Below are 22,306 nucleotides of genomic sequence, written 5' to 3'. Positions count from 1 at the left end.
CTCCCAGCACTGGGTCACCGCCGCCGTTGGGAAGCCAGCAGCCAGGCGGAGGACCCCAGCAAGGCTCAGTGTCCTGGTGCTGGGCAACCACCGCTACCGGGAGGCAAGCGGCCGGAGGGAGACATCCTGGCCAGAAGGCTGCGCACCAGGAGGCCTAGCCTGGCCGGGGTGCTCCCTCCGGCCACTCGCATCCCGGGGGAAACAACGGCGGTCCAGTGCCAGGACGCTGGGTGCTCCCTCCGGCTGCTTGCCTCCCGACGGGCTCCAACGATGCGGAGGAGGTCGCCACTCGTCGCGGCCCTCCATGGGCCAATGTCGCCGCCGGTGCCTTGTTGGAGCAGCATCATTGGCCCAGAGACGGTGGCAAGGAGCTGGGGGGGCTGAGCCTGGCTGGGGGACTCTGTCCAGCTCCAACGATGCTGGGGTCGATGTCGGGGTCCACAATCCTCACCCCCCCTCCATGGGCCAGTGCCGCTGCTGGTGCCCAAGGCGCCAGCGGGCACAAGTGGTGGTATTAGTCTGGAGAGGGCGGCGAGGAGTGATGAGCCCAGCCTCATTGGAGGCCGTCGGTAGGCGAGTGGCCGGAGCACCTCCATGCGCTCGGCAACCGCTGCCGCTGGGAGGAGAGGGGCCAAAGGGAACACCCCGGCCCGGAGGCTGAGCGCCAGGAGGCCTAGCCTGGCTGGGCTCCTCTCTCTGGCTGCTCACCTCTCCACGGTGACAGCGGTGGCCCTGCGCTGGGAGGCCGAGCCTAGCCATGGTGCTCCCTCCGGCCGCTTGCCTCCCGATGGGCTCCAACAATGCCAGGGTCAGCGCTCCTCGCCACCCTCCATGGGCCAGTGCCGTTGCCAGTGCCTCCTTGGACGGCAGCATCGGCCCAGAGAGGGCGGCAAGGAGCTGGGGGGGGGCTGAGCCTGGCTGGGAGACTCTCTCCAGCCACTTGCCTTCCAACGGGCTCGAACGAGGCAGGGGTCAGCGCACCTCGCCGCCCTCCGTGGGCTGATGCCGCTGCTGGTGCCCAAGGTGGCTGGGGGCACAAGTGGTGGCATCGGCCCAGAGACAGCGGCAAGGAGCGCCGACCCCTGGCTCTTTTTAATAATTTGCCCACAGCCTGGGCATACGATAACGTTGCTGTAGTTATTTAGGATGACAAGGAATTAAAAGAAAATAAGATTACCTGCGACGTCTCCAAAATTTGTCCCAGCTTTCATGATGTGCAACTCTGTCTACGTCTACTTGATGAGGTCTGTCCCAGTTTTCTTGACGTGCGGTCACATAGTAAACCAGAACCTGCTAGAGGAGAAACAAGAGGGGGGAAAATGAACCATAATCAATAACTCAAATTGAGCCCATTTCCTCCCACTTCCCACAGCTATAAATACTGAACTATCCAACAAACAGCAACAGAGCATGGACAGAGTTCCTACTCCTGCCCTCTGAAGATGCCCATGGCCACAGAGACTGGCGAAACATCAGGAAGAGCAACCTTCAGAACACGGCCAAAGAGCCCAAAAAAACCCACAACAACTATCAAATTAATCAAATTATTAAATTAAACAATTTCTCAAACTAGCTATTTTTAAATAAAAATACATTTGTGTCAAAAATAAAAATAGAATAGAAACAGCATAATAAACAACTAATATAAACTAAACAAGACATAAGAAAAGTAAATTAAATGAAAATAATAAAGAAAATAAACTCAAGATTCTCCCCCACAACCAATACTGACCTTTTTCCTATTTCTCTGTTTTCCCCACAAAATCCAAAGAAGAAGATGGAGAAAGAGCAAAAGCCACATGGTGACCAACTGGTGCTGGCTACCAATCGCGCTTGCTCTGAAAACCTGCCTCCAGCGTGGCAGATGTTTTTAGGGCACCTCTGCTGACATCACAAGCACCCTCTGAGGTGCCCAACAATCCCGGATGGGCTGAAGGCTGGGCTCCCCGGGGGAACAACGGCCCGGGCTGTACCCATGGCATCTTCCCACCCTGCCCTAATCAAAAGGGGAATCCTCCTTATTGATTTTCTAATTGGCCGATCGTTTCTGAGTTCTTGGAGAAGCAGTCAAGGCGACCAAAATGCCCGTTCTTGACGTGAATGAGATTTGAAGTCCTTCAGAAAATATGCTAGAAATCCATTTGGCTGCTGTAGCTTCTCTTCCGAAACCTCCCACCCACCCCCAGAGTGGTCCAGTGGGCCAGATAGGCGGGGTATTAATCAACCAATCAATCAGTCAATCAGTCAATCAGTCAATCAATCAATCAATCAATCAATCAATCAATCAATCAATAATATTAATATTAATATTAATATTAATAATATTATTAATATTAATATTAATATTAATAATATTATTAATATTAATATTAATATTGATATTGATATTGATATTGATATTATTATTATTATTATTATTATTATTATTATTATTATTATTATTATTATTATTATTATTATTATTATTATTATTATTATTAATAATAATAATAATAATAATAATAATAATAATAATAATAATAATAATAATAATAATAATAATAATAATAATAATAATAATAATAATAATAATAAAGTCTCACGGCTACATTGGGATTTCAACCCAGATCTCCTGAGTCATAGTCTGTCCCTCTAACCATGAGAGCACACTGCCGCACATTTAAGAAAAACGACATGCACAAGCCATTCGTAAGTTGTAGCATGATGTCTTGCGAAATATTGGGAAAAGTTATTTTGGACTACATCTCCCATAACAACTCAGCTGGAGTACTATGGGAGTTGTAGTAAAAAAAAAAAAGCGCTAAACTTTCCCATGTCTTCTAGGAATGCTTGATAACAGAGGTCTTCAGCAAGTCACTCTGTATTCACGTTTCATCATCATTACCTGTTGTAAAAAGAAAGATGCTAATAGGCACTGCACGCTAAAATCCAGGATAAAGGTGAGCAGCACGATTCATTTTATTTTTCTATTGTATTCGAATAATTTAGGTCCATTTATTGCAAAATTATCTCTAAAACATTACCTTCCTCGGAAACCACTTAGAATTTTGTTCCCTTGTTTGAAACAGGAAAAGATCATCGCCACCCAACTTTTTCTGATTCATTTGCGAGGGGCTAAAAAAACCTCACACATTCAACTGGCACATCTCAGGCAGGTCAAGGGGTTCTGTTTGTCGCAGCTGCCGTGGGGGGAAGGATTCAGTGCATGGCCCGCAAAGGTTGCCTCCGTTCCTGGCTTGGAGATTTTTGTTCATCGGCTGTTGCTCTGAAGGTCAAGGAGAAGGGAGTGGAGCTTTTCTGTCACAGCTACCTGAGAACAGAGGCAAGCCAATAAAGAGTGACGGAGGGAATTTTTTTTTTACACGTAAGCCTCATTTACTTTTATTTATTTTATCTGTTTATTGTACTTCTATCCTGCCCATCTAGCAGCTTACAAAGCTTGTATTTGTATATGTACAGTGGTGCCTCGCTTAACGATGTTAATTGGTTCCATTAAAAAAATCGTTATGTTATGTTAAGTGAAACACCATTTTCCATAGGAATGCATTGAAAACCGGTTAATCCGTTCCAGTTGGAACAGATTAATGCTTGCAATCATTAGCCCACCTCCTGAAACCTATGCAAACTTAATTTGGTGTTGTTCTGAGTTGTCGTTAATTTTTGGTGATTTTTTAAAATTCTCCATTGAAAGCCTTTGAACGGACCATTCAAAGGCTTTCAATGGAGAATTTAAAAAATCACCAAAAATTAACAACGACTCAGAACAACAACGAATTAAGTTTGCATAGGGTTCAGGAAGTGGGCTAACGATTGCAAGCATTTAAAACAGGTTTCTAACAGTTTAAGACACTTTTCCAGGAGCGAAAAAGGGACATCGTTAAGTGAAATTCCCCCATAGAGAACATTGTTAAACGATGGGGGAAATTCCTCAAAGAAACCGATCGCTGTGTGAATTCATCGTTGTATGAAGCAATCGTTGTGCGAGGCACCACTGTATTTGTATTGATTTGTATATGATTCGCACCCGCAGCCTCATTGGGAAAACAAGCAAGTGTGCTCCCACTGTGGGAGGAGAAGCACAATTGAGAAGCCACGCAGGTCACCCCTTCCTCGTGATGGTTTAAGGGTTGGTTCCAACATTTAATCGAGAACCCGCATGGCAACATCCATTAGAATGCTGGCCGAGGACTCTCGAGAGCTGTGTTCAAGTTCTGACTTGGTGGTGAAGCTCACGGAGTGACCTTGGGCCAAGCATGGAAAGATAATGCACAAGAAAGGAGGGCCCTGGGACGTATGGCTGCCTGCCTTCAGGTCACGGTAAGGGAGGCAAGATAGATAATCACCAAAAGAAGGTGAAGGAGGGGGAGTCGTATCGGGGTTTCATCCGGATAAGAAATTCTAAAATTTCTAAAATATAAAAAAGTAAAATAAAACTTCAATGTGATCAGAAACCCTGACAAAGCAGGCTTGGGGAGTCAAGCTGCCCTGAGCCTTCCCCCGAACCCTTTCCCTCCTAGATGTGGGATCTTCTAGAATTGTGTGTGTGTGTGTTTAGTCGTTTAGTCGTGTCCGACTCTTCGTGACCCCATGGACCAGAGCACGCCAGGCCCTCCTGTCTTCCACTGCCTCCCGGAGTTGTGTCAGGTTCATGTTGGTCGCTTCGCAGACACTGTCCAGCCATCTCATCCTCTGCCTTCCCCTTCTCCTCTTGCCATCACACCTTCCTAACATCAAGGTTTTTTCCAAGGACTCTTTTCTTCTCATGAGATGGCCAAAGTACTGGAGCCTCAGCTTCAGGATCTGTCCTTCCAGTGAGCACTCAGGGTTGATTTCCTTTAGAACTGATAGGTTTGTTCTCCTTGCAGTCCAGGGGATTCTCAAGAGTCTCCTCCAGCACCACAATTCAAAAGCATCAATTCTTGGGCGATCAGCTTTCTTTATGGTCCAGCTCTCACTTCCATACATCACGACAGGAAAAAACATAGCTTTGACTATTCGGACTTTTGTTGGCAAGGTGATGTCTCTGCTTTCACATTCCCCCAATGTGTCAGGGCATCAGAGGATGATGGGAACAACAAGGCAACAACACTCCTGGACAAGAGGGGGTTAAGCAAAGCTGCAATGCTTAGCGTCACCCCACACACCCACTCACACACACACACAAGGAGATCAGGCCCTCCCGCTCTGGCTTCTAGACCACCTTGGACTGCTAACCTCTTGCCAGTGCAAAACTGGAAATGCGGTGCCTTGACCAGGTTTCCTTGCCTGTTCCACTCTTCCCCATCCTCCCTCTCCCTCAGCCAGTCAGGAACTTTCATGAGGGGGTGCCACCAGCCCACAAGCCCGTACCTGGTATGCCTCCGGGTCCCGCAGCTGAGGGATCATTCTAGGAGGAAAGCAGAGTCTCCTATGAAGTAAAGTAACAGGTACTTTTGATTCAAAGAAAGAACTGAGTTTGGAGAGAGACAAGGATATGAAAAAAAGACTGAAGCAGACCGAACACCATACAAACGAAACAAAACCACCAACATCACCAAGAGGTTACACCATAAGGTGAAATCTGGTAGAAGAAATGGAGATCTGGAAAGAAAATGAAAGCCACATGCCATGCGGTGGAAACATGATATCTCAAGTTGAGTCCAGAAGGTAGCTCTCTCCATTTGGCAACTTACTCCAAAGAAGACAGCATGGCTTCAACATCTAGACAAGACAGCTTGTGGGAGGCTTTATATTTCTCTTTTCCCACAGTGCTCTGAAAAATGGTGTTTGGCACCTACACATGCCAATACAATAACTGCTCTAACAAGTCAGGAGGTTTTTTCCTGATATTCACCCGAAATCTGGCTTCCTCTAACTTGAGCCCATGGTTGCGTGTCCTGCACTCTGGGATGATCGAAAACAGATCCTGTCCCTCCTTCTGTAAGACAACCTTTCAAGTATTTGAAAAGTGTTATCATATCGATAAATCCTAATACAGCTTTTGTATGGGTACATTTCTTTGGAACAGAATATACAGCTTGGTTACACAGTTCCTTCAGAATGAACCGCCTCAGAGTAGCTGCTCCTTTAAGGATGCCTATGTATTTACATTTACGATCAGAGGTGATATGCCTGGTCGAAAGATGCTGCGTAAGGTATAAACAAGGGTGCAGTTGTACTCCTATCCTGCTAGTTATTTCCAGTAGGCAACTGGTTGTCTGTTACGCAAATGGAATGGGAAACGTGAGGGGCCTTTGTTGGAAAGCAACATGGCTCTTTCTATATTCTTATGACTACTAAAGCAAGCAAAGCATGCTCCTGATATACAACCCTATAGTGCTTAAAGCACTCTCTGGGTGATTGACAAGTTAATTATGCAAGATACACATTGTCCGTCCCCATCCCCCACCGGCCATCAAGCTGGGTACTCAGTTTACCGACCTCAGAAGGATGGAAGGCTGAGTGAAGCTCAAGCCAGCTACTTGGGATTGAACCCAAGTCATGAACGGAGTCTTGGCTGCAGTATTGCAGTTTAACCGCTGCGCCACGAGGCTCTCTACTGAACAAAGAAACAGAACTGTCCAAAAGCATGACATATCTGATCACCCAGTGCCAAAAGCATCAGGTACGTCACCAGACACAAAATGCCAGGATTAGCAGATTTTTCTGAAAGGATTCAGCGACCAGTTCTTCAAAACCTGTTGGAAAGGCCAGTTCAGGAGAAAACGTGCACTAATCCATGTAAAGGGCTGGAAACAGGCTCAAATCCTGACCGTTACCAAGGCCACTCACCCATTCTCACATGACCAGTGTTTCTGAAGGGATGCAAAAGGGTTTACAAACGTAAGATTAATATCTCACACAGCCCCTCACTTGTCTCCTTTTATCACACAGCACATCAACAATAGGGAAGCTTAAAAATGGCCACTGATACAAAAGGTCCCTACCCCAAAGCAAAGCAGTTTTGTAGCACCTTAAGGAATAACAACTTGGTCAAGTTCACGGCTCAGGAGACAGACTGAACCGGCAGGTTTAACCAAGACCCATTCTCTTCATCCATCTTGAAGAACTTGTTTCTTGATGTAACAATTTCTTTTTCTTCTTTGTTATATTTATATGTTGTTTTTATGTGTTTGGAAGCCACCTAGAGTGGTTGTAAGACCAGATAGGCGGGATATAAATAAAATAAAATAAAATAAATAAACTGTAGCCCATCTCAAAACACTGCCAGGGATGGAAAGAACAGAAGAAACGTGCAACTGTCTGGTTGCGGAGGAAGAGGCTTTTCAATGAGAATGCTTACCCCCCCTTTTTGTTGTTTTACTTCTATCACGCCTGTTAAATATACAGTATATACCGTATTTTTCGCACCATAAGACGCACCTTTTCCCCACAAAACAGGGGGGGGTGGAAAGTCTGTGCGTCTTATGGAGCGAAGAAAACAGATTATATTTTCCTGCTTTCTTCTCCTAAAAAATTGGTGCGTCTTATGGAAAGGTGCGTCGGTATTTTTAAATCCAGTGGTTGTTTCAATACATACTGGCTGAAATCCTGTTCCACAAGTTACTCCATGTAAGGTTTATGATGTCATCATTTTGCAGCAGCAAATTTTGAGAACTAAAAATTTGAGATGGCTGCCCCCCGCCAAAGGCCCTGCGGCTCCCTTGAGATCCTTCTCATCACAAAGAAACTTTGGGGTTCAGGATAGTCTTTGATTTCAAAAAATTCTGATGGCCAGTAAAATCATTGAGGCGGTAGGCACATTTTTGAAATTAAAAAGTCCCCCCCGCCCCATTTCTTGCTACTATTTACGGTATCCCCAAGACAAAAGATATCCCAGTGGATCTTCACCACCTTCAGTGAGGACAACCGTTGCTACTGATGTCATCAGTCTTATGCAGTGTAACTTCAGGCAACAGGATTTCAACCACTGATTGCTTTTCTATTAGCAAAATGTATTACAGTTTTCCCTGCATATGTCTTTTAAATATTTTGTATGCTACCTTGAATCCCCTCACTGGAAGGAAAGTCAGATTGAAATACAAATAGACGAATTGAAGAATGAATGAAAATAAGCTGGAGTAAAAGCCTAACAATTCACAAAGTTGCATTGTTCCTACTTACCCCACATTATTGTCATCTCTGGTTTCAGTCCATAGTTCTTCCCACTTGTACTGTAGCTGACAGAGTCTGATACATGGTCTTTATATCCTTCGGAAGCATTATACTGCCTCACTTTTGTAGTTCTTCAGTTTCACTCTAATTGTTGCTATTAACAGTTTATGGTCTGTACCACAATCTGCTCCTGGTTTTGTTTTTGCAGAGAGAATAGAGCTCCTCCATCTTCTCCTCCCAATTATATAGTCTATTTGATGTCTGAATTGCCCCTTTGGTGAAGCCCACCTATACAATCGTCGGCTGGGTTGCCTGAAGCATGTATTTGCAATGAACAAATCGTTGGCACCACAAAACTCTATGAGTCTCTTTCCTGCTTCTTTACTAATTCCTAGGCCAAATTCTCCAACAATATTTGATTTTGCTTTGTTCCCAACGGTTGCGTTCCAATCACCTATGATAAGCAGCACATCCCGTTGGGGCGCCTGATCCACTTCTTCTTGAATACTTGCATAAAAACTTTCTCTTTCTTCTGCAGCAGCATTTGGACCTGGAGCAAGGACTTGAATAATGGTTACGTTGACAGGCTGTCCTTGAAGTCTGACTGCTATTACTCAATCAGATTTGGGATAATATCTCCTGATTACCTGGGCTATGTCTTGTCTCACTATGAAAGCCACACCATTCCTTCTAAGTTTGTCATTTCCAGAACAAAACACTACGCAATCATCGGACTGAAAACATATTTTTCCAATCCAGTTCAGTTCACTTAAATGGACTTTTCTAGGACAGCAGCCTCTTGTTCATTTCTTCACATTTTCCTCCCACAGAAGAACTCTGCTCTACAGACTGGGAGGCAAGGGAGAGGGGGTGGCCGAGTGAGTGTGTCCCCCATCAGGCTTCAGCACAGAAAGATTTCCAAACCCATAAACTCACTTTTGACAAATGAATAGCTAAACCAGATTAACCCCTCTCCTCTCTCTCTCTTTTTTTGATGGTTAATCCCTATAATGGTTTTAGAATCTCTTTATAGGAAAATGATAAAGACCCTCTTTTCTATTCTCTTCAGCCATATCTTTACATTGTCTCTGGCTTGTCTACATTTTCCCTTCCCTCGCTCTTGTTTTATTCCCCTCTCTTTCTTTTCTAATACTGTATGGAATTGCTCAGAAGATTTTTATCTCGGTAAACACAACATCAATAAATCCCTTCTTCTTATTTGTCCTTCTCGAGAACTAGGGTGCTAGGCAGTGCCAGCCTCCCCGATGGGAGGATTTGATTACCGCCTGTTATCAAAAGTCCTCTTTGTGAAATCTGGGTCTTAAATCCCATAATTCTTTGATAAAAGAAGCATTACCAGTCTATTTTCCCCAAAGTGAAAGGTAAGGCAAGAATGAAAGAAAGCAATCAGTGGAGAGACTAATAGGCTAAGTGCCTGGACCTCTCTGAGGTTAGAGAGAAGGAGGGTGAGGCAAGTTGGGGGATGGGGGTGGACAATGGGCATGGGGGAGAAAATAAACCGTTGTCACCGATGGTCTTTGTGGTTGGTGGTGAAAGAATTAATCCGCTTCATGTTGGCTCGTGGTGGCTTCTCTATTCACATAGATACACACACCCCGTATTCTGGATTCACTCAGACCATCATAGCAAAGGATATGATGACCATTGAGGTCCTCTAGTCTAATAGTCCTCCACCTTTGGCTCTCCAGATGTTTGGAACTTCGACTCCCAGAATCCCTTACCCGTGACCTTGCTTGCCAGGGCTTCTGGGCGTTGAAGTGCAAAATTCTAGAGAGTGAAAGGTTGGTGATCTCTGCGATCTAGTTCCCATTTTAGGAAATCTGTTCCTGGACATGTCCTGAGAGTGGCCCTCCATAGCTTCGGATGAAGGAGAGTGCAGTGCATCCTGTGGCAGGCTGTTCCGCTGGCTAACCGTTCACACCATTAAAACGCCTTCCTAGTGTTTAGCCCAGATGCGGACCGCTTGTGGCCTACCAGATTGGGTTGGAGGGCAGCTCCCATCAGCTCTAGCCTGCATAGTCATTTAGGATGGATGATGGGATTTGCACCCCAGTGATACCTGGAAGGACATGAAGCGTGCACCTTTCCTTTAGCTGAAGAATTTCCTTGTAATTTGAACCTGTTGATTTGGCTCCTACCCTCTTGATTGTGTTCTCCATCTAGATGAGAGGACTTCAGATATTTTTAAAAGGACATCACACAATCCCTTTCAATTATCTTTCCCTCCCAGCAAAGCATACTCAGTTTCTTCAATCTTTCCTTGTAGGACTTGATCTTCAGACCCTCCTTGCCCACTTTTTAAGTAGCATCACAAATCAGCCACACTCTGCCTAATAGTAGGGCCGGTTCCATTAATCCCAATGGAGGCAGATGACTGATAGGGGGTGGGTGCAGTAAATCAGCGCTGCCATTTAACGGAGTTCTCTGGGTGGCTGAGGCTATTTTAAAATAGAGTTCAGCACCTCAAGCCACTCCTGTAAGGATTGGATGGAAAGCCGGAGGAAATTTCCTGCTGCGGTGGAATTGAAGTCACCAAAAACCCCTGGCTCGTGTCTCCCCCCCCCCACAAAATTTGGATGGTGCATTGCTTTCCAGTGCAATGGGCTTTCTTCACCAACATCTGATCATGCGTCTTGACCCAGAAGCCACCCTATCACCCACCCACCCACCCACACCTCTGCTGCCACCATGACAGCCAATTACTTCTGTAGACAGCTTGTGGATAAGTCTTAGTTTAAGCTGGACGATAGAAACCAGAACTTTGCTCCTCTCATGGGCAGGGAGCTTCGAAACACCTCTTTCGACAACGAGACCATGCCACGTCACCAACCTGCTGTCTGCACATGTTTGTTTGTGCTTGATTCTAAAGGGAGCGGAGAGCCAAGGTCCAACTACCCCTTCCCAAGGCCTGGATCAGACAATATAGCTTTGCTAAGATGAGGTGTGATGGTGGCAGAGTCATGTGCAATAAGGTAGCTCAACGGAAGTCCAGCAGTAACCAATCATTCATTCCAGCTTTTGAAATCCAAAGAGAGGCTCAACGTCTCTGCTGAGTGTTCTATCCCCCTCTTTCATGGGTTGATGGCCGTGGTTTGTTGCTGTTGATTTGTTCAGTTGGTTGGTAATACTGTGCACAGTAAAGAAAGCAGTATACATGCCTGTAGTTTCAAATCAATGTAAGTTTAAAAAAGTAAAGTAATATTTATTCTTTCTGCTGCAAATGTTTCAGCGTGAATCATTGAGACGTTAAGTGCCAGTTAATGAGAAAAGGGCGAACTCTCAGGAATATGTAGTCATTCTACGCTATGGATCAGTGCATACCTACTGTGTAGCAAAAGAGATTTTTACCAGACATTCAAAAGTCTGCAAGATTTAGCTGGCACAACACAACTAGTGTAGATCTTGGTGGAAACGGCTGGAAGTTAAGAAGTTAGTGTAGGCATTTGTATTTACACCCTAAGTCATCTGGCTCGGTACAGAAGACCAAATACCTAGACTAACTTCTTAATTTACAGCAATTCACTGCTAAGATTTATGCTTCTTGCATTACACCAGCAGGCATAACCAACAAAATCTTCGCCTATTGCAGAAACAAACAAACAGAAAATGGTTTGTTTTCAAGGTACCGCAAGAATGGGCGTTTTCTCAGGCCGCTGATGGGCTGGCAGCCAGGGCAGGATTTTAAGCAACAAGGGCCGAGTGTAGGAACCCCATCGTTCCCACACTTGAGGGGGTGCTTCAATACGTCCCGAATGGTCTCTGATTGTCAGACATCTTTTGCAGCCACTCCACAGGTACATCAGGAGAATGGGATGTCTTGGGATTTGTAAACCCAAGGCTCCCTCCTTCAAAATGCCACTATTAATATCTCCATTTGCTCCAGGGGACTCCCCCAGGGCAAAAGTCACACCCTATTGATACAACAGTTCAGCTCCCATTCTTTAACTCATAGTAGGAGCTCATTGCCAGAAGAAATATCAACAACCTCAGATATGCAGATGATACCACTGTGATGGCAGAAAGTGAGGAGGAATTAATGAACCTCTTAATGAGGGTGAAAGAGGAGAGCTCAAAAAATGGTCTGAAGCTCAACATCAAAACAACTAAGATCATGGCCACTGGTCCCATCACCTCCTGGTAAATAGAAGGGGAAGATATGGAGGCAGTGACAGATTTTACTTTCTTGGGCTCCATGATCACTGCAGATGGGGACAGCAGCCACGAAATTAAAAGACGCCTGCTTCTTGGGAGGAAAGCGATGACAAACCCAGACAACACCTTAAAAAGCAGAGACATCACCTTGCCGACAAAGGTCCGCATAGTCAAAACTATGGTTTTTCCAGTAGTGATGTATGGAAGTGAGAGCTGGACCATAAAGAAAGCTGACCGCCGAAGAATTGATGCTTTTGAACTGTGGTGCTGGAGGAGACTCTTGAGAGTCCCCTGGACTGCAAGGAGAACAAACCTATCAATTCTAAAGGAAATCAACCCTGAGTGCTCCCTGGAAGGACAGATCCTGAAGCTGAGGCTCCAAGACTTTGGCCATCTCATGAGAAGAGAAGACTCCCTGGAAAAGACCCTGATGTTGGGAAACTGTGAAGGCAAGAGGAGAAGGGGACGACAGAGGACGAGATGGCTGGACAGGGTCACCGAAGCAACCAACATGACTTTGACCCAACTCCAGGAGGCAGTGGAAGACAGGAGGGCCTGGCGTGCTCTGGTCCATGGGGTCACAAAGAGTCGGACACGACTAAACAACAAAAGGAGGTCCGGGTGGCCATTTAGTCAGCGATAGGGTGGCCCTGTGTTCTCTTTTACAGTCTCCTCTGCAAGAAGGGCTGTTGACTGCACATAAGGATGAAGAACCGCAAAGAAGGAGATGAGGGACCTTGACCAAGCCCATCTACAGTTAGTGGCTTGACATGCCTCAGTCGTCCCATCATCATCATTGTCTCCCAGCACCTTCTCCACCTGTCCCCTTTGTTGTCATTGCTGGTGTGTCATCAAGTCGCCCTAAATGCATGGTGACCCCATGAACGAGCAACCTTCAAAATGCCCCGTCCTCAACAGGCCTGCTCAGCTCTTGCAATCTCAATCCTGTGGCTTCCTTGAGGGAGTTGGTCCATCTCGTATTTTGGTCTTCCTCTTTTCCTGCTGCCTTCTGCCTTTCCCGGCGTGATGGTCTTTCCTAGAGAATCCTGCCTTCTTACGATGTGCCCAAATCAGGACACTCTCCGTTTCAACACTTTTGCTGCCTCCATTGATAGATAGTTCAGGCTTAATTTGATTTTTAGTCAGCATTAATCAAGCAAAAAAAAAAAAAGGGGGGGGGGAGAAGCCTATACGAAATTCTGATGGAACATATTTTGTATCACTTTTTCAAAAGGCTATGATTCTTAGTTTTGGACATGGCTGAGTGACAGGCTTAAAATGGAACTTTTTATTTTTTGCACCCCACATAGCCAATAAATTGGCTTTCAGGAAAATTCTTTCAAGGTTTGGGCTGCAAGTGTTATTTTCTGTTTTCTATTATCACGCTTAAGCCCTCCACCCACCCACCCCCCATCCTGCCAAACATCCCCATATTGTGTGATATGACAGTTTCCTTTTGATGAGAAGGCTTTCATTTGGTCAAAGAAAAGGGTAATTTGGTTCTCTCTTTTTTTAACAAAAAGACTTTAATCCTTCTGGGCCATTTCTGGGCCTGAGAAACAGCTTTTCTCTCCTCCCCGCCACCCACCCTCCCCACCCCCTCATTTTGGACCCGAGGCTTCCCACACAATGGGCAATGCGGCCACCTCAAATCTACGCGCCAGATAGAGAAATCAGATTTCCGCCCAGAGTCATTTCTGTAGGATTAGCTAAATCTTAGATCCACACTAACCCTTCACAAAGCTGTCAAGATTAGTTAGAATTTATTTTATTCCAGCAGGAGGCTTTATGGTTTCCTTTCCGAGAAGGATTATATAGATATATACGTTTATATTTAGGATGGCCTGAGTGGTAAGCAGATAGCTTGGGGGGGGGCGGGTGGAGGACCGAGGTGGTTGTGGGTGGAACATGTGTGTGTGTTTCTCCTTGTTTGCCTGTGAGTATATAAAATAAAAAAAAACACACTGGGAGGTCGGACGGAAGGATGCATACCATCCAAAGCTGGTGATGTATCACTAGACTTGCCTGTGATTGCTTTGGGTTTGGAAACAAACAGATCTCCTGGTTCCAGTTGTGCACAGTTAGATCTTTTCCCACAAAAAAAAGCAGAAAGCCCTCTTTGGGTCTCACCAGAAGGGTCTCGGAAAGGATGTCTGCTGATAATCCTTCAGACACAGATGTTGGGAAGAAGACCTTCAAGAGACCTTGTTCTTTCACCATCGAGAACATCCTCTCCAGCCCAGCTGTAGACAGAAGACCGCAGGTTTTCCTGCCCTTTTGCTTCCGTGGGGTCTTGGACGCCGACCCCAAAGAGATGTGCGCCTTGGGGAGCCTCGCCGCCGCCCCCAGCGCTCTGCAAGAGGAGGAGGCGGAAGAGGTGGACGTGGACGTGGGACAGTGCGGCTGCTGCTGCTGTTCTCACAGCAGCACCCATACGTGGCAGGAGACCACGGGCTGGCTGAGTGAGTATCCTGCCATTTTTATGACCCACTCTACAATGGAACTCAGAGCAGAGCATAATGGAACTCAGTGCACAGTTGTTGTTGTTGTTAGTCTTAGAACGACAGAGCTGGAAGGGACCCCTATGGATCATCTAGTCCAGCCTCTGTCAAGGAGGCACCGTGCGGGAATCGAACTCCCAACTTCTGACCTCAACCACTGATAACCGTCAGTTCCCCGTCACCTCCAGCCAGCCTGGTTGATGGAAGTTGGGGGTTCACCCTCTGGTGGGCCACAGTTTTAGATGATGCCTTGTTAGTTGGCTTGGGGGACAATTTTGTTTTGATACCGTAAGCCAGGACGAGGAAGATGCGGGCCAATGGATGTTCTCGGACATCAACGCCCAGCATGCCCAGCACTATTTCAGCAAGCTAAGGCTGATGGGAGTTGCCGTCAACCACATCTGGAAGATCACATATTCCCAAATCCCCACTTACTCCCATCTTATCCCATATTTTCTACATGGCCTATATCTTTTGCCATTAAGCTAATGTAACTGGGTGTTATGGCATTCATGTTTTGGTCTGCCTAGTGCCTGAAAAAGCTGGAAAAGTTTCTTTTTTGAGGGGGGGGGGAATTATAACACCATGTCTTGCCAGTGGCTTCCTGCAGGTGGGAGGTTGTTCATTATGGAAGCAGTATGCCACCCTAGATACGGACCTTTGTTGTTGTACTCCCCCTCCACCCACCCAGAAATGATGTTTAAAACAATTATTTAGTTTCTGTGATAGCAGGCCTTGGAAAATATATTTCTTTGGATTAAAACTTCCTAGCCAGCACGATCATGGCTGGCTGGGGGATTCTGGAAGCTCTAATTAAAAAACACAAATACCTCCCCATCCCGAACTTTTCTAAAGCCCAGTAATGACCACAGATCTGTATGGTTGACACATGCAAAGGAGCTAGCAGTAGCTAAAATGGAAGTGGGATGGGGGAAACTTGGCTTAAATCCGCAGGGCACATTTCGTGTTAGTGGTATCAGAACAGATAAAGATAAAAGAGCTCATTCATCACACTGCTGAGGCTTCCATTGTAGGGCCATTTTCATCATCAATATCATCTTAGGAATGCAGAGCTGGAAGGGATCACTGCATCCAACTCTTGTCAAGGCGGCACAGGGGGGAATTGAACCCCGAACTTCTGGCTCCGCAGCCAGAGACCTAAACCATCGAGCATCTGAATTATTGGGAAGGGGGAATTTTTTTTCCCTTTAGTGTGCACTGCTACCGTTCACAAGTTAGGAAGCCACCTTAGATTATATGCAGCTATGGCAAAAGAAGATGCTTCTCTGTTTGGGTGGTGGCCCATATCACAATTCTCTGATGTACTAATGTAATTAGCTTTCCTGAATCTGCCTCCATTTCCCATCATGAGTAACTGGCGGAATGGCTTAACTTTTCACTTACCGCTGGCAAGGTGCAAATGTACAGATCAGTGCAAATAAAAGCATTCCATCGCTTCAGGGCGGGCAAGTCAGCTGTGCATCAACAGGGGAGAAATTGGTCCTAAGAGCAAAAGCAATTACTCTGCCATCCGCTCTCCTTTAGACCAGCCTGATAGCATTTAGATATCTTGGATGGCAATTCGCAACATGCAGGCTACCAATTGAACTGACTGTGGATAACAGGAGTTGTTGTCCTACTGTCCTAGAGGGTGCCAATTTGGGAAAGGATGCTTTAGATTGAACAGAATACATTGGTCATTCTACTTTCATTCATTCATTCGTTCGTTCGTTCGTTCGTTCGTTCGTTTGTTTGTTCGTTCGTTTGTTCATTCGTTTGTTCATTCGTTCATTTGTTTTGTTTGTTCGTTTGTTTTGTTCATTCATTCATTCGTTTGTTTGTTTATACCCTTCCTTTCTCCTTAAGAAGGACCCAAGGTGGCTTACATCATTAAAAGACAAAATTTAAAGCAAAAAACAAAAAACAAAAACAAAAACAAACAAAAACAAAACAGTAAATATACAAATACTAAAAACTGATCAAGCAAAGGTCACACTAAAAGACAATAAAGAAAAACAACACCAGAAACACATTCAAAACAGTAAAGACACAACCATTCATTAAACACACACACACACACACACACACACACACACACACAGAGGCTGTTGGTCATTAAGGAAAAGCTTGCCTGGAGAGAAAAAGTCTTGCAGAAAGACAGCCAAGATGGGGCCACTCTGGCCCCCAGTGGGAGGGAGTTCCAAAGTCTGGGAGCAGCGACAGAAAAAGCCCTTCTCCTTTCTTCCCAACAAACGCACTTGTGAAGGTGGCGGGACTGAGAACGGGGCCTCTCCTGATCTCAACACGTGAACAGGCTCATAAAGGGAGATATGGTCCTATGGACAGCTTGGGGCCAAGCCGTTTAGCATTTTGTAGAGTATAAGCAGCGCTTCAAATTAGGCACAGAAGTGGATTGGCAGCCAATGCTGCTGTAACAAGGGTTAGGTACCATATTTTTTCCGTGTATAAGACCCCCATGTATAAGACGCCACCCACTTTTATAATCCAAAATTAAGAAATTTAAATGGGGCTTAGCAAGTGCAGGGGGAAAGGGATCAAAGTGCTGCAGGATCGCTTTGATCCCTGCTTTCCCCTCCACTTGTTTTCGTTCTCTCCTCAGCTTACTTCCATGTATAGGATGACCCTCAATTTTTAGCATAAAGATTTTAGACAAAGTATAGTCTTATACGTGGATAAAAACCGTAATCCCTGTGACTAGCCCCAGTGAACCATCTCCTGGCCCATGCCGAAACCCGGGCATCCAAGCTCAAAGACAAATCCAGAAACACCCCCGAACTGCGTGCCTGTGTTTTCGGAGGGTGTGCAACCTCCACCCAGCCCAGGCTGCACCCCTATGCCCAGATCTGCCATTTCACCGCTCAGGAGCACCTCTGCAGACAAGCAAGCCTGATGAACTCCAAACCCTTTATTCCCCCACAGCAGACGCCAGGTTTCCTTGGCCCATGCGCCTCTTCCATCCCCTCGGCAGGCTGTGCAAGAACGCCCGCGGGAGCCGGACCGAGCTGCACGCTTTCCACCAGATCCAGCGACGGACCCGCCGGCATCGCACCATCTTCACAGAGGATCAGCTGCAGGCCCTGGAGGCCCTCTTCCACCAGAACCAGTACCCAGATGTTATCACCAGGGAACATCTGGCCAGCCAGATTCACCTGAAGGAGGAAAGAGTAGAGGTAAAGTTCACGCTTGCCTTGCCTTATCGTTTGGGTGTTTCATGAGTCCCTTGATTTGATTTGTAGAACAGCATCGAGCATCTGAATGTGTCTCAGTTGTGTCTGGAGCAAGTCTTGCTCTAATGGATTCGATTTCTGCCCTGGATCCAAATCCATTTGTAAACTCAATGCACTGGAAACCAAAATGTCTATTTCTTATAGTAGAACTTTTCCGAGTGAGAAGGGACCATATGGATCATCGTGTCCAGCTCCTGTCAGGGAGGCAGAGTGGGGAATCAAACTCCCGGCCTTTTTTGTTCCCAAATAAGTGAAATTTACTGGCTGGAAAGCTCAGTGTGGAGCCCGAGGCTGGGAGTTCAATTCTCCTCTGGGCATCCTGTATGGGAATTGAACTCCCAGCTTGGGTGGCCTTGGGCAAGCTGCAGAGTCCCAGGGTGCCCCCAGAAGAAAGGAACTGTAAACCACTTTTGAGTATTTTTGTAGTCCAAAAGTAATTCTCAACATTCTCCTATAACTAATTGCTTTTAAAAAGTGATGTTTCCAGACTTGTAAAGGTAAAGGTTCCCCTTGACATTTAGTCCAGTCGAGTCCGACTCTAGCGTACGGTGCTCATCCCCATTTCCAAGGCAGAGAGCCAGCATTTGTCCATAGACAGTTTCCATGGTCACGTAGCCAGCGTGACTAGACACGGAACGCTGTTACCTTCCCACCGAGGTGGTGCCTATTTATCTACTCGCATTTTTGCATGCTTTCGCATGGCTAGGGTGGCAGGAGCTGGGACAAGCGACGGGAGCTCACTCCGTCGCGTGGATTCGATCTTACGACTGCTGGTCTTCTGACTTTGCAGCACAGAGGCTTTAACCCGGAGATGTGGATAAGCCTAAAGCTTCCTTTGCAGGCCACCACCCTCTACTGGCTAAGCAGGTGTGCATAGAAAGCCAGTTGCCGGTGACAAAATATAATGTCTCCTTCCTGCTGGGGCCTCTTAGCAGTTGACGTTGACTGGCAATCCACTTCTGAGCTTGGAGCAGTCACAATTTACAGGCATAAATGCACCCTGTTAATGATGGTCTCTGTATCCTGAAGCAATGAGTTCCACACATGAATGATGAGCTGTCCTAGACAGGACTCCCTTCTCCTCCTGAATCTTGCCAATTATTTTCCCCGGATGACCCTCCGGCTCTCCTATTACAAGAGACAGGGAAGAAAGCTTCTTTCTATTCACTCTCTTTCCCAGGAACAGAGAGGGGAAAAGTTACTTGTCATAAATCTGTCAAGGACAGTTCAAAATTTGGGTTAATGGAAAACTGTCTTAACATGGGGCCGGATGCTCATTACTTTTGAAATGGCACAGCCTGCAAAGCACGCTGGAATGGTAGTTTCCACCCAAGATAGAGCGAGAGGTGTCAAACATGCCCAGTTTATATTCTCTCTTTTTTTTCTGCAGAAAAACTGTGTGTCTTGAAACCCTGGTAGATTCTTCCAGCCTACAAGACAAGTCAAGTCCATAAGATAGACTTACCTGGGCAGGCTTACAGCTGCAGAAGATGGTTGCTTTCTTTAAGCCACATGCCATCAAATTCAGCCATGACACTAGGTTTAAAAAAAAATCAGGTTCAGCCCAATTGGAAATTATCGCTAGCGGTCAGAGGAGATGCAGTCTTACTGAAAGGCGATCAGGGAAAAGCTTCTCCTGGCAGTCGTAGAATTTGTCCCAGACAACAGATCATGTTTTTACTAACAGCAAATAGGAAAAGCATAAACCTGGCATGCCTGCAGTCATTTTATTTTGCTAGAGAGATGTGCCGACTCGTCACTTCTGCATAACAACAGTTAACACTTATTTACATGAATGCCAATTATTATCTGTCTGGCTGCAGTTCTAAGATGGTGATACCAGAGCAAGGATTGTTAATATTCTGTATTATATTCATACGCGTATTCAGCTGTTTCCATTCTGTTTTCAATTTGGGGACAGAAAACCATTTTTAAAAACCCTATTCTTTTGATTCTGGACAAAATATTTTTCTTCTTTTTTTTCATCTTTCCTGAACGTGCAGGTTTGGTTTAAAAATCGCCGAGCCAAGTGGCGGCACCAGAAAAGAGCATCGGCTTCTGCGCTTCTCCTCCAAAGCACCAAGAAGACTCCCGAGGGCAACAGCTTGTAACCAGGAGCAAAGTCTGGGTTTGCTAAATCTGGCAAACGGAGTTTCTGCACGTAACATGGGGGTAAAGTCAGGAGCAACGGAACGGAGAGGGCTGCCCCCTCATGCCAACCTACATAAGATTCCAGTTTTGCTATTAGAAAGTGATAAAACATTATTCCCTCTAGGGACACATTCCTTTAAAGTTGCTATGTCTTCTCAAATTAACCTGCAAATGAAGCCCATTGGCCTCTTGATGATCAGTCACAAAACAAACAAACAAAAATCCCAACAAGCTAATTTGCAACCTGTAGAGCTGTGGAAACCTCTGTTGCAGAGTTTTTGGATTTGTGGTTGAATTTCTCTAGCTGTGCAGTAGAAGTGCAGGGACTCATAGAACTGAATACAGTGGTACCTCGCTTAACAAGCGCACCATTTAACGACGAATCTACATAGCGACCCGTTTTTTGCAGTCGCTAATGCGATCACATTGCGATGTTTAGATAGGCTAAACATCGCATTGCGATCATTTCTGCACCCGGCGGCCATTTTGGGAACAGCTGATCGGTGGTTCCAAAATGGCCGCCGGGTGCAGAAAATGGCCGCCCACACCATTTTCGCGCCCTGCCCTCACTTACCAAGGGCTCGAAAATGGCGGTGCTATTGAGAAACTTTGCAGAACGGTGAGTTTAAGAGCCATAGGAACACATTAAACTAAGTTTAATGCGTTTCTATGGCATTTTCCATTCCATATGGCGATGTTTCCCCATAGCGACGGTTAATCGGGAACAGATTAACCTCGCTATGCGGGGCACCACTGTAGTTTCAAGTTCTCCAGATTAGTCCACCCCTTCTTCTCATAATCTGGCACTCACAGTCTCAATAACTGAGACATTTATTGGAGAATAATGACTTGAATGGATCAAACAGCAAACTAACATGTGTTTAGTCGTTTAGTCGTGTCCGACTCTTCGTGACCCCATGGACCAGAGCACGCCAGGCCCTCCTGTCTTCTACTGCCTCCCGGAGTTGTGTCAGGTTCATGTTGGTTGCTTCGCAGACACTGTCCAGCCATCTCATCCTCGGTCGTCCCCTTCTCCTCTTGCCATCACACCTTCCTAACATCAAGGTTTTTTCCAAGGACTCTTGGAAAAACTAACATACATGAGAGCTTTCAGAAGCAGACTTCGACAGACTCAAGAGTGGGGAAAAGGCACAGAGCAGAGAGGTGGGGCTCTCCTTGAATTCAGAGGCACTGAAGGAATGATTGGTTAGAGCTGGATAGATTGACAGTCACTCCAGCTCAGAAAGGTCCCTCCCAGCCAAAACGTCAAAAGGCAGCATGCGAGTTGCAAAAACTCCAACAACCTCATATAAATAAACAAACATTCTTTACCCCTTAAAGCAGCTCAGAATTGCAAAGCTAGTGTTTGGAATACTTTGGCTGTAGAAGTATGTGTGCCAAGGTAAGGAAGCAGTACACTCTGCATGAATTGTAAAATACTTCTAATTCAACATCCAGACCTACCTAACGAGGCTTCTCATTTGCATGCGAAAAACCCAATGGTTAAGATCTTCCTCTCTGTCATCCCCAAGTATTCAGGTTGTTCTGCTCAATTTCTTCATTGCAATATTTTTCTGCCACGTTCTTGGCAATTAAGGTCAACTAAACTGGCTAAACTGAGCTTCACAGTTGAACACACACACCCCTCTTAGCTTTCGAACAGGCTTCAGATAGCTAAGATCTAAGGCACTGCAACAGATTCGTCAAGATTTTTGAGCTGTGTAGGATGCTTCCAGATGAGGCTTTTCATCATACAGTTGCCCTACCTCATTCATACTTTTTTTTTTGCAAAAGGGGTTCAAGAAGTGTTATTTTGCACCTGTAACTCTCCCATGTTTTTACACTCTCTTCTATAAAAGAAGAAGGAATAGCTTTCCAGTGTCTTTGATGAGCAGGCTAGTCGGCTTCTGAGACACGGGGTCAAAATCTGCCTTATGAAATTTGTGCTCAAAAGCACCTTGACTGTGGTTTGCATCAATCAGCACTTTGGGGGGGGGGCGGGGGCTAAGAGCACGGGGCGGGGATTCAGCAGACTCAGGTATGGGTATTTGATCTGAGACAAGGCTGGGTGGCTCCAAAAATAGGCAGCTGAAAAGTGTAATACATAGGCCAGTATCCTGTTACACAGCCGGATTGCCA

At 45.8% G+C, this 22,306-nt stretch overlaps 1 protein-coding gene across 1 annotated transcript; it reads left to right on the top strand.

Annotated features, from left to right (window-relative positions):
- Positions 1 to 14,053: 14,053 nt before the first annotated feature.
- Positions 14,054 to 20,701, top strand: GSC2 (goosecoid homeobox 2). Its single transcript, XM_020814505.3, has 3 exons — positions 14,054 to 14,729; positions 17,712 to 17,959; positions 20,020 to 20,701. Exons 1-3 carry the CDS (start codon positions 14,417 to 14,419, stop codon positions 20,125 to 20,127), a joined length of 669 nt encoding a protein of 222 aa, XP_020670164.3. The 5' UTR covers positions 14,054 to 14,416; the 3' UTR covers positions 20,128 to 20,701.
- The last annotated feature ends 1,605 nt before the right edge of the window (positions 20,702 to 22,306 follow it).

The sequence above is a fragment of the Pogona vitticeps genome, chromosome 14, assembly GCF_051106095.1.
Source record: "Pogona vitticeps strain Pit_001003342236 chromosome 14, PviZW2.1, whole genome shotgun sequence".
Taxonomy (NCBI): domain Eukaryota; kingdom Metazoa; phylum Chordata; class Lepidosauria; order Squamata; family Agamidae; genus Pogona; species Pogona vitticeps.
Note: the sequence above shows the minus strand (reverse complement) of the source record. Positions and strands in the feature narration are given on the sequence as shown.